At 37.0% G+C, this 11,169-nt stretch overlaps 1 protein-coding gene across 2 annotated transcripts; it reads left to right on the top strand.

Annotated features, from left to right (window-relative positions):
• The first annotated feature begins 789 nt into the window (after positions 1-789).
• On the top strand, positions 790-7,671 carry LOC140139383 (hyalin-like). Of its 2 annotated transcripts, XR_011857101.1 has the most exons (4): positions 790-1,013; positions 2,216-2,445; positions 5,802-6,047; positions 7,319-7,671. XR_011857101.1 is itself a non-coding variant. In XM_072161152.1 (3 exons), exons 1-3 carry the CDS (start codon positions 850-852, stop codon positions 7,567-7,569), a joined length of 537 nt encoding a protein of 178 aa, XP_072017253.1. In that variant the 5' UTR covers positions 795-849; the 3' UTR covers positions 7,570-7,671. The 2 variants fall into 2 exon arrangements, 1 of the variants encoding a protein (XP_072017253.1); XM_072161152.1 differs by lacking the exon at positions 2,216-2,445 and having other exon boundaries at positions 795-889.
• Positions 7,672-11,169: the final 3,498 nt, after the last annotated feature.

Raw genomic sequence — 11,169 nt, 5'->3', positions numbered from 1 at the left:
ATGTCGGATGGGGGGTGGGTTGGGGGTGGTGGTACTCATCTATTATTTAAGAACATTATACAGACTAGAACTAGGGATCAAGTAAGGCAGGGACAGGAAGTTCCTACTATTTCCAAACACGAACATACACTTTACGCTCATTTTTCCGGCACCAAAAAATACATCACCACAACACGACAAAATATTTCCAACTTCAACGCAACACGAAAAAGATTTCATATACCTCCACGAACATAAAAATACTTTAAACCAAACACTAAGAAAAGATGAAAAGATCACGACAACGTGATTAAAGACTGCACTAAAACAGTTTACACGATTAAAGATTACATTGGAATAGCTGGAATAGGTGAAACAGGCAACATGAAATTTTATAAACATATTTTATCAAACAATAAAAGGAATTATTTAGATTAAAAGCTTGAAAGAGTAATTTCCTAAATAATATTCCTAAATACCGCCACCAATTTTGTCATTGATAGATACATTTTATATCCGAAAAAGCTTTACAAAATCCTATAAAAGTGAATAATTTAGTTAAAGAGGTGGAATTAAAGTTTAGAATGATTCATAAGCATCTGTATATTATTAGCATGATATCACATTTAACTGTTGAAGTTAATACATGTATGCTCTCTAAGCACTAACCGTAACCCTAACTATTGTGACGTTCTTTTGCGCTGACGCCAACTCAAAGTTGCGAATGATAAAAGGCTCAATATTTGATACATTTTAGGTAATGCTGTTCAAATAATATGATCTCTTCTGTTCACTTGTAGAAAACCTGATTCATGTTCAAGCACACTTCTGTGAAGTTGGCCAGGAGGGAGATGGCGACAATGCACGGCGATGGGTTCTGCCTTACAAAGACCCATGCCGCTGTACAAAGGTTAGGATCGGAGGATCGAATGCATTCACACCTAGTCGGCCATTTAAACCGGTGTACGTTGAGAAGCCTTTGGTTGGAGACAACGTTGGGGAAATCAGAGACCATTATCATTTGAATTGCATAGGTAATCTGTATCTTTAACCCTGAAGGGTATTATGTTTTTTACCTTTGTGGGATGGAGATCTTTATTTAAGAAACATACCAATGTATTACTCTCATCATAAGGATGAGCTGCGTTGCTTTTTGTGCAGACTTTATTTAATTGATATGCATGCAATTTACAAAAGTGCAATTTATACAGTTTTTCATGGTATTTTAAGTGCTTTGTAATTTAAGATTAAGGAAATTTTATTTTTCAATATTTGTATTTTAATATGTAAAGAGGGACCCCAGTGGAAAGCAGTGCTCTGTTCACTGATCTGGGCTATCCTCTATAAAGACGCCGTTAATAATAATAATAATAATAATAATACAATTCAGAGAGAGTATAGTTTCACGTGTCTCTGACAGTTTTCGAGTTATAGGCAAAAAGGTCAAAGGTCAAATGTTGGGGTCCACAAGTGTCTACAGTTGAAAATAGTTCCAAATTTAATCCAACTAGTGCCAAAAATGAATCAAAATGAGAAAAGTTGCATTGTTTTGGATATTTTGTGTTACATAGACAACGTCACAAAATAAGTCAAGGTCAACAGGGCTCAAAGGATTTTTATTGCTATAACATTTGACATCTCCCCCTATAACTCAAGAACTGTGCATCGGAGATAGGTCAAACTAATCTTTTTATGAATTCTTATGACGAGAGAAATGCATTTGTATGGTATGATTTTTATTATGATCTGACCTACTTTGAAATTTCATCCCTGCATAAGCGGCCATTTTGTATTTATGTAAATTAGGCAATGTTCCATTACTTGGATTTTTGGGGACTTTTGATATGTTTATTGTTTTTGTGTGAGCTTTTGGGAGATGTTTTCTCGTGAAATGGATTCTGTTACAATTAGCGGTGGGTAGTTTCCTTAATTTGACTGGCCTAAAAACTTGCTCTGTTGTCTTTAATATACAACGAGCTTGGCTGATTCCAATTAGGTGTAAGTTGGGACATTACAAATATACTAAAAAATTTTTTTTAATGCTTTAATTAAATGATTGTAAAGCGGGTTTATACAGCGGATGGAAAATACATTGAAACATAAATATTGAACATTTTTGAAATCTATGTGTATAACGAATAATGATTTTAAACCGGGTTTACAACAATAAAAAAGTGAAGGAGACAAACTAAACTAATGTTATTTTTATGATCTTGTTGCATTGCATGATACAAAGACTTGACTTGTCCAATTACCGGATGGGTGGAAGGGAAAAACAACCCAGGGCAAGCTACAGGTGTACTAACGTGGGATACAAAGGCGATCGGCAACAATGGCAATTCCTTGAGCGTGATTTGTGATCCCCCGTCAGGTTCCAGCTTTTGATTGGACATTCAGATGTCACGTGTTTAGCTAAAGATCAAAAAGGGAACAACAGAAGCTGCACCTTTGAAGTTGCTATTATTGGTAAGTTAAATTTAGCTGAATTTCTTCTCAATCATATAAGTGCCGAGTGATTGATTTTTGTCTAATCATATAGCGCGCTTTGTTTTTGATTGGGAAGAAGCTGTTGGAAAAAATATTATTTTCGAGATCGGCTATTGAATGCCCCTTTTTTTAAATTATATTTCCCTTGTTGTGTATTAAAAATGACGTAAATAGAGCCACTGAAAATAATACTGATCAGGTTTGGGAAACATGCACATTGAATGCGTGCCTCTATTAGCAGTATGGTATCGCGTTAAAAAATCAGGATAGTATTCGTGATATTATTATTGATACCTGTCACGCAATCGGTACATATCGATAAACCAATAGCGCTATTAGCATACAGCATAAAAGCAATTAGTCCGCAGGACACGCTGCTCGTAAAAGTAACACGTCCTGTCTGAAAGTAGCCTGTCTATGTGTGTATGTATACCTCGACTGGCCACATTATTACCCAGTTTCAACAACCGTTTATCAGTGGGAGCTGGTAGCCTAATGGATAGGACATCCGTCTAGAAATCGGAAGGTCGTAGATTCGAATCTAATGCCGGTACATTCCCTTGCTTTTTTCAAGTTGGGTTTTGTGCCGGTCGGGATTTGTGTTTATTTGTCGTCTATGGGTTGTAAACTTTGATATTTTATGACTTTAATTGGACGTATGCGCTCGCAGCGAGCGAAAAATGAGCAATTTTATGCTAAAACAGGGAAAAAATAAGGAAAAATTTTTAAATAATACAGGCCAAACGAAAGATTTGGCAGGTCGGTACGCCACTACTAGTTATAGTGGCAACATTTCAGTGTATTCGTTGGATTGGCTGGTTAGGAATATAGCACGTCCGATGACAAAGTGGCCCGTCTCATCCCTATGAATAATGGTGGGTCTTTTGAATTTGCACTTAGCTTTTTTAAAATTTAGATATAGAAGCTCCCGTATTACATGTCTGCCCAACAAATCGAACCAAAAATGCAGACACAGTAAAATGCCACCGCAATAGTTGTATGGACAAATCCAACTGCCGTGGATTTTGGACCTTTCCTCTGCATTCGATATAATAGATCATGATATTCTTGTTGATCGAATGCAGAGGGAGTTTGGCATAACAGGCTCTGCCAAGAATTGGTTTAATAGTTACCTTAGGGTTCGTAGTAACAGGGTTTGTGTTCTTGGAGACTATTCTGAAAATCATCCGTTAAAGTATGGTGTTCCACAAGGGTCAGTCGCAGGTCCACCGATTTTCACAGCGTATGCGCAACCGGTCGCTAATATTATCAGGCGTTTTCAGGTGGCTTATCACATTTATGCTGATGATACGCAGCTCTACATTAGTTTCAATCCTAAGTCTGAGGAAGATACAGCTGCTGCACGTTGTAGGCTTACTAATTGCATCGCTGAAATACGATCGTGGATGCTTGCAAACAAGCTAAAGTTAAACGATTCGAAGACAGAGCTTTTCTTGATTGCATCTGCTAGGCATGCAAATTCTGTATCTCACCTTGATTTGAAAATCGGTGGATCTGTGATTGCCCCATCTGCTTCCATTAAAAATCTTGGCATTGTTTTTTGATAATAGCCTTGCAATGAAAAATCATGTTAGCTCTTTGTGTAGAAGTGTAAACTTTCATTTGAGAAATGTAAATAGGATTCGTCGTTATATTGATCGTTCTACTTGTGCACATGCAGTGAGATCTCTGATTCTTTCTCGGCTGGACTATGGCAACTCTTTGCTTGGGGGTTTGTCTGTTTCTGATGTTCAGCGTCTGCAAAAGCTGTAAAATCGTGCGGCACGTCTTATTTATCAGGTCAGCAAACGCACCAGCGCGACCCCACTCATTCGTGAGTTGCATTGGTTGCCGGTCCAGCAGAGAATTGAATTCAAGATCTTAGTGCATGCGTACAATTGTGTTTATGGTTCTGCACCGACTTATTTACAAGATGTCTTAACTAAATACAACTCAGGCCGTCAAGGGCTCAGATCTAACAAAGATCATACTCGTCTTGCCATACCCCGAACTAAACGTTCCTTTGGGGACAAGTCATTTTCTGTTTTAGTGCCCAGACTATGGAACAACTTGCCTGTGCACGTACGCGCCGCTCAGAATGTGCAATGTTTTAAAAAGTTTTTAAAAACGTTTCTTTTCCTAAAGGTTTAAGCCGTAGTCATTTGTTTTAATTTTGGCTACTTTTATGTATGTTGGTTTTAATGTTTCATATAAATACAATGGTTTTAATATTATAATAATTATTCTTTTGAATTTCCATGCAGATATGTTTATGTATATTTTTGTTGTTGAAGTTGGTAATATTGCCATTTTTATATAAGGCTTTTGATATGCATTTTTGTAGCTTGTAGTTGTACTTTGTATGTATTTTTTATTATGTAAAGCGCATTGGACATTGTGGAAATGCGCTCAATAAATCCTTGTAATAATAATAGTAATAATAATAAAGTTCAATGTGAGCCTGAATCAGGATCGTATTTTACCACGGGACTATTAGTAAAGTCACGTGCTTAGCAACCGATGATCATGGTGACACAGCCACATGCTCCTTTGAGGTACAAGTTGAAGGTATTTATTTTGGAACTAGTGGCGAGAACTAACTATTAAAGGTTCGTGGTGCTATGTTGTGATATGTTTTCTTCTACTTTACATGTATTGTAAAGTAATTTAAAATTAGAGAAATGACTTGTAAAATGTTCTTGTAAATTGAGTGACTTACGTAGGTATTAAAAGAGAAACCCTGACAGAAAACACAAGCCAGCCATCTGGGAAATATTTAAAATTGTTATAAATCCAGCACAAAATCTCAATCCTCATCATTAGAGAGATCGCGAAATATTATAGTTGCCCAAAAAATATATTTTGGTAGATTAAGGATCACTACATCCATAAATCATGATTTTACTTTCAAAATGAGACTATTTTGTCCTGAAAATTGGGCGCGTTGCATGAACTTCGGCATGAGGTAAAATCAACATATTTCAAGGTAGCACCTACGTTTTATTCCACGTTGGAATCCAAAATGTGAAATCGTAATGTCATTTTTTATAGACAAAGTATCACACACATTTCAATGTGTAATCTCTGGGTATGGACATCGCGTATAAATTTAGTCAATTTTTAACACATCGCTGTACCTTTATTATAATGATTTGTTACAAACAATAAGAGGAATACAAATCTTAGTTTCTTTTAGGTCTTAGATTTTTACAAACTTAAAATTTGATAATATCCGTCACCATTTATATAACAAAATACAGATATACAGATATGAACGTTTTCATCTGAGACATAGATGGACTGAAAGCAATTTCATATTATTCATTTGTTAATAGACATGGAAGCTCCAGTAATTAGTGGATGCCCAAAAAATGAAGCCATGAATACAGACCCAGGAAAGCCCTTTGTAGTGGTTTCATGGACAAATCCAACAGCCACGGATAACTCCGAAGTTCCCTCTGAAGTATATTGTAACCCTGCGTCGGGAACTAATTTCGCTATAGGACTAACCAATGTCACGTGCGTAGCAACGGATGGTGATAGTAACATAGCGACATGTAGCTTCAGTGTATTTGTTGAAGGTATGTTTATTGGAAAAAGAAGCCTACTCTAGGTTATTTTCTTCGGTCCTGTTTTGAACCACTGAATGTGGAGAACAAGACCGGGAATAGCAAGCCATCTGTGTTTACGCTGCCCGGCCAGCGTTCTCTCTGTATTTATAGTTTTGAGATCAAATATCATTGAGGGGTCTTTTCCAGTCTGAGACCAAATACTTACCAGAATTTATTTCCACATGCATTATTGTTACCCAGCGTTTATGGTATATTTTTTTTTAGATTTGGGATCAATTAATATCATTAACGGGTCATTTCTGGTCTGGTCTTGTTCATCTTTCACATTTATATACCGTAGTACAATCATTGGCTATAGCTAGTATCTATATTTTACAAATATACTTTGGGCCGGGTTCATAGATAATTTCGGGGTCATTTCCGGTGTCGGGTTAAATACCTTTAAAACACTCCTGATGTAATTTATGCATCGACTATAGATAGCGCCTATAGAGTCATAATACATATAATTGGGGTCAAAAGTAATTTTAAAGGTCATTTCCGGTATGGGCTAAACACGATTAACCCTAGAACTGCGAACATTTGTACCAACCCCCTACCCACAAGATTTTCATCCATCATAAAGCTGATCTAAGCTGATCGTATATCCATCCATTGCGCTCCTTTTAGTGATACAAAGTCTACACCTTAACCGGGCTATCAAATATGACCATAGAGGGGGGAGGGGGAGGAGGAGGCCCAATGATTTTCATTTCGCTCTTGTGAAATTATTCCAAAAGCTACTGACTTTTTACTTTTAGAAAAATCTGTGAAAATAGCAGTAGAATTTTTAGCCGAAAATCAATTTTGCTTATGTTTTTGTACATATATAGCCAGAATATCCACAATTTTGCATGGTCGCCTTTTACATTAACGTCATAGCAACATTATGTGGCGAATGTTTGTACTTATTTTAGTATCACCTGATCACTGGATAGAGGTGACCCATAGCTATACAATAATAGCAAATATATTGGTATGACCTTTATTACTGAAAGTTAGGGGTTAAAGGGTTCTAGGGTTAAATGACTTCCACAATTATAAAGAAAAGTGCGATTTCTTTTGTACATACATTTACAATATTGTTGAATTTCGCCCATGTATGAATGATGGATCAGAGGCAGAGGATGAGCTCATAGAAAAATAAGCATTATGGGCTCCCACGCTGGGTGTATTTGCTATGGCTTAGAGTCTTGTGCATCTGTGTCCGCAAATAGCTTCTTTACCTTCTTTATGTACAGATGTCCAAGCACCGGAAATAGATCCGTGTCCTGGTCACCAGAACGAAGTACTACTCCCGGGTGAAAACACTACAACAGTATTCTGGCCCGTTCCTAATGCTACTGATAACTCTGGTATTACCCCTTCTGTTAAGTGCAACCCACCACCTGGATCGCTATTTCCATTGGGATTAACACCAATTGTGTGTACGGCCATTGATGGGAGTGGCAACATTGCATCTTGCAATTTACATGTATATGTACAAGGTTAGTAATAAGGCCGCTGATTTGTCATAGTGAGGAATTAATGCAGATAATAGAGACTTTGCGAAATGCAATTTGCCAATTAACAAAGCTTCTACCATTCACCCATTTCATACGTCAATTAAGTGCAAGGAAACGACAGCAACGAGGGCGGAAATATTTTATAGTAACTGAACTACAGTTTCGAACAAATGACTAACCCTGCTAGGCTCTTCTAAATTGGAGCCAACTACGGCAGCTCGGTAACTTCCACTCCCTCGAACTTGACTGAACTATGAAATTGGTCTTTTTTTTTTCCTTTTTACTATTTATTTATATATTTATTTAATACTTTAATAATATTCGACCAAAGCCAGGTAAAACCCGTTAGTGCTCAGAGGCTGCTACTAAATTAAGGGGAAACCAACCGTAGATACGGCACAATTTAGGGTGCAAAAAAAATCGGATCTTTTTATTTTCTACAATCTCACAATTCTATCGAACTAAAAGAATAAGATACAATCAATTGGAAATGGTTGCGACTTTGTATACAGTATCACAAAACAAAACAAAGACTCCAAAACGTATTGATTAGTCTACCACGCAATATGTATGTTTATGTGTATATAGAGAAGACAGTACAGACTCGTAAACTCGAGATGTAACATGATGGCGCTGTAACCAATCGGCACTCTTGAATATTGAGATCACGTGTTCACGAACCGTGTTCACGTTTGTTCACCTATAATCTGATACCGAATTAAAATACTAGTTTGCACTTGACATCCTGTCAACCAGACCGAAACTGCGCAGGTCAGCAACCGATCACGTTGTATCTTTGCCCTGATGTCAGACGCAAAATTGTCTTTATAATTCATTGTCCAATTATAGTGCTGACTAGTTTTGCAGTTCAGCGGCAGTGAGTGGTATCTGACTCGCCAACAAGCGGCTCTGTCTTTCTTGCATTTGGCTGTTGATCCGTATTTAAAGGGCGACGTCTTCAACTAGACTATCATTTCCTTTTGACATTCGGTGCAATAATCTAGTTCAAGTTTTTTTTTACACAGGATTTGATGTTTTGTTCTGATTTGCACACAGTAAATGTCCAATAAATTAATACATTTTGAAAATAAGTTACATTGTCAGTGTTCAAGAAAGTCGAAAGTTCCACATGAAACCTTAAACTAATTTATTTTATGATTTTTCAAGAAAGTCGTATGTACCTACATACGTGTTTCGTGCAAACCCAACAAAACTCTACTTGTTAGTTCAAGAAAGTCGTAAACATGACAGCCAAAAACTAGGCACTAAAATAATAGTAACAGCAATAAAATATACTATATCAACAATTTGTATTCCGGAAAAAAAGTCGTGTATACAAGCCGATTAGCGTCATTAGCCTGGTTAGGGCAAGAAAGTCGTGTGAACCCTGATGTGATGTAGACTCATTCCAATCAGCCGTCGACACTGTGCATGTACTGTGTTATGCTTCGTAGTGACGACTGATTAACTTACATTCCATATCGTGACGGACTTCTGAAAATATTCAATTGATTGTGCGCTCATGGCGCGACTGACTAGCGGCGCCCGTGTACCGCGTCGCTGTAGGTTTCTCAGTCGTCAATCCAGACGGTTGACGACTGAGGGCAGCAGTCTAAGTGTGACGTCTCAAAAGTTCATACGACTTTCTTGTTCTCACTAGGAAAATCCGGCTTTGTTTTTAATTCTATAGGCCTACGGTTTTAAGTTTGGAATTCAAATTGTTTTTAATTAATTAATAATTTCATCTATCTATACCGTAAACGTTCGCCTAATGGCGCTATGGAGTGCATAGAAATGAGAGAGCGCCATCCCTGTAAAAGCCGACTATTATCACTGATCATTAAGGGTACGTGTTGTTAAAGGGTGAAACCTATCGACACATACAATTATGAACAAGATCGAACAAACTTGTTCATGATAATGCGGTAATCATTCACCTGATACGTTGTGGCCCAATGAGCAGAGCATTAGACTAGAGTGCGAGGATAAAGAGAACTTGTGGAGAAGATTGATGGTTCGAATCTCATGCAGTAATTTCTGACAGATTATGATGTCTGTCAATTTTTTTTCTGATTTGAGGAAATTTTATTCTATATTTTATCTTTAACATTGTTTATATAATTTTATTATTTTATCGTGTATGTGTCTTTTTTCATGCTTTGTTTTTATCGTTTCATTTTAATCAAAAGTTGTAATGAACCTATTTGATTGTATAAGCATTTGTTATGTGTGTGAGACAACTGTATGTCGTGTGCGACAAGTCTTTCAATTCGCGCGAGTGTCCTTGCCTATGCATCAGTGGTCATAAGAGGTATATCATTTTAATCGAAAGGGGGGGTCCCAAATATACGGGGGTCATAAAGTCTTGGAAAGAATAATAGGAGGGGGTCATAAAATGTTTTATGACCAAAATGTAGGGAGTCACACGTTGACCACAGAAAGTATGTTATTTTATTCAAAAAGACTGATTTCAATACAATTTTGGGGTTTGGGATCATAAAATTTTTGTTGCCGAAATAGGGGGTGCGCAATTTTATTGACGCAGACTTTTTGTAAATTTGGGACCCCCTTCCGAACAAAAATGATAGCCCTCTAAGAGGATTCAACAGATAACCTCTGCCCCAATAATCCCTAGCTATTTGAAACTGTTCCACGGAGGATGTATCATAATAGGCTCAGTCTTCAAATGATATAAATAAAATTTGAATGAGTGAACAAATTAAAATCATACAACGACCAACTGAATAGAGGCTGTGCAAATGACGTATCATCCCGTAAATATGGCGGACTACTCAAATACATTCAACAAAAGCATGATTGCATCTACCGCGACAGTTTGTCTCACACACATAACAAAATGCACTACGATCAAATAGGTTGATGACAACATTTGATTGAATGGACTGCACTGCGCCATGATTACGGGGAAGAAACCGGTTCAAATCCTTTGTTTGGAGCCAATCGATAAACGCAAGGCCTCTATAGCTATAATTGAATACTGACTAGGATTCCACAACACAATGAGAACATGTTATAAGGCGCTTTGGAAGGCACACAATACCCCAATGGCTTTTCATATTATGTGCACTCAACAATCAGTACAGAAAAAAGGCATACCAAAATAGCGTGATCGTAATGATCGCCATACAAACAGTGCTTGGTTCCGATACCATCACGGAGTTACGTAACTACTTCGTGGTCTGATATATGATAGTTATATGATCAGTGAGCGTGTTTATAGTGAGACTATAAACACGCTCAGTGGTCTGATCTACTTGGGTTCGATCCTTTTAATAAAAGAAAAAATAGCTGATCATTTATAATGCATAAATGAATAAAGTAATGTAGTTACACAATTATTTGAAACATTGAGGCCGTTCTATTTTTCAAAGGTCATTTAACTGTTAAATGTAGCAGGTGGAGCAAATTTTGTCAGCGGTTTTTGTTGCCGTTTGTTCGCAGTGCCTATTTATCTAAAAAAAATAAGAAAATTAAAATTAAATTAAAAACAATTCACAATATTCATTCGTAAAATGGGGACAAAATCCAAAAACATTTCTTGACCCTTCTTCACATAAAAGTGGGAG

Source organism: Amphiura filiformis, chromosome 18 (genome assembly GCF_039555335.1).
Source record: "Amphiura filiformis chromosome 18, Afil_fr2py, whole genome shotgun sequence".
Lineage (NCBI taxonomy): Eukaryota > Metazoa > Echinodermata > Ophiuroidea > Amphilepidida > Amphiuridae > Amphiura > Amphiura filiformis.
Note: the sequence above shows the minus strand (reverse complement) of the source record. Positions and strands in the feature narration are given on the sequence as shown.

What these genes read in the sequence shown, in the direction of transcription:
- LOC140139383 (XM_072161152.1), top strand. Translation starts at nt 850, where the DNA reads ATGGGTTCTGCCTTACAAAGACCCATGCCGCTGTACAAAG. An exon ending in ACCCATGCCGCTGTACAAAG is followed by an intron (nt 890 to 5,801) that starts GTTAGGATCGGA and finishes ATTTGTTAATAG; the next exon opens with ACATGGAAGCTCCAGTAATT. An exon ending in CTTCAGTGTATTTGTTGAAG is followed by an intron (nt 6,048 to 7,318) that starts GTATGTTTATTG and finishes CTTTATGTACAG; the next exon opens with ATGTCCAAGCACCGGAAATA.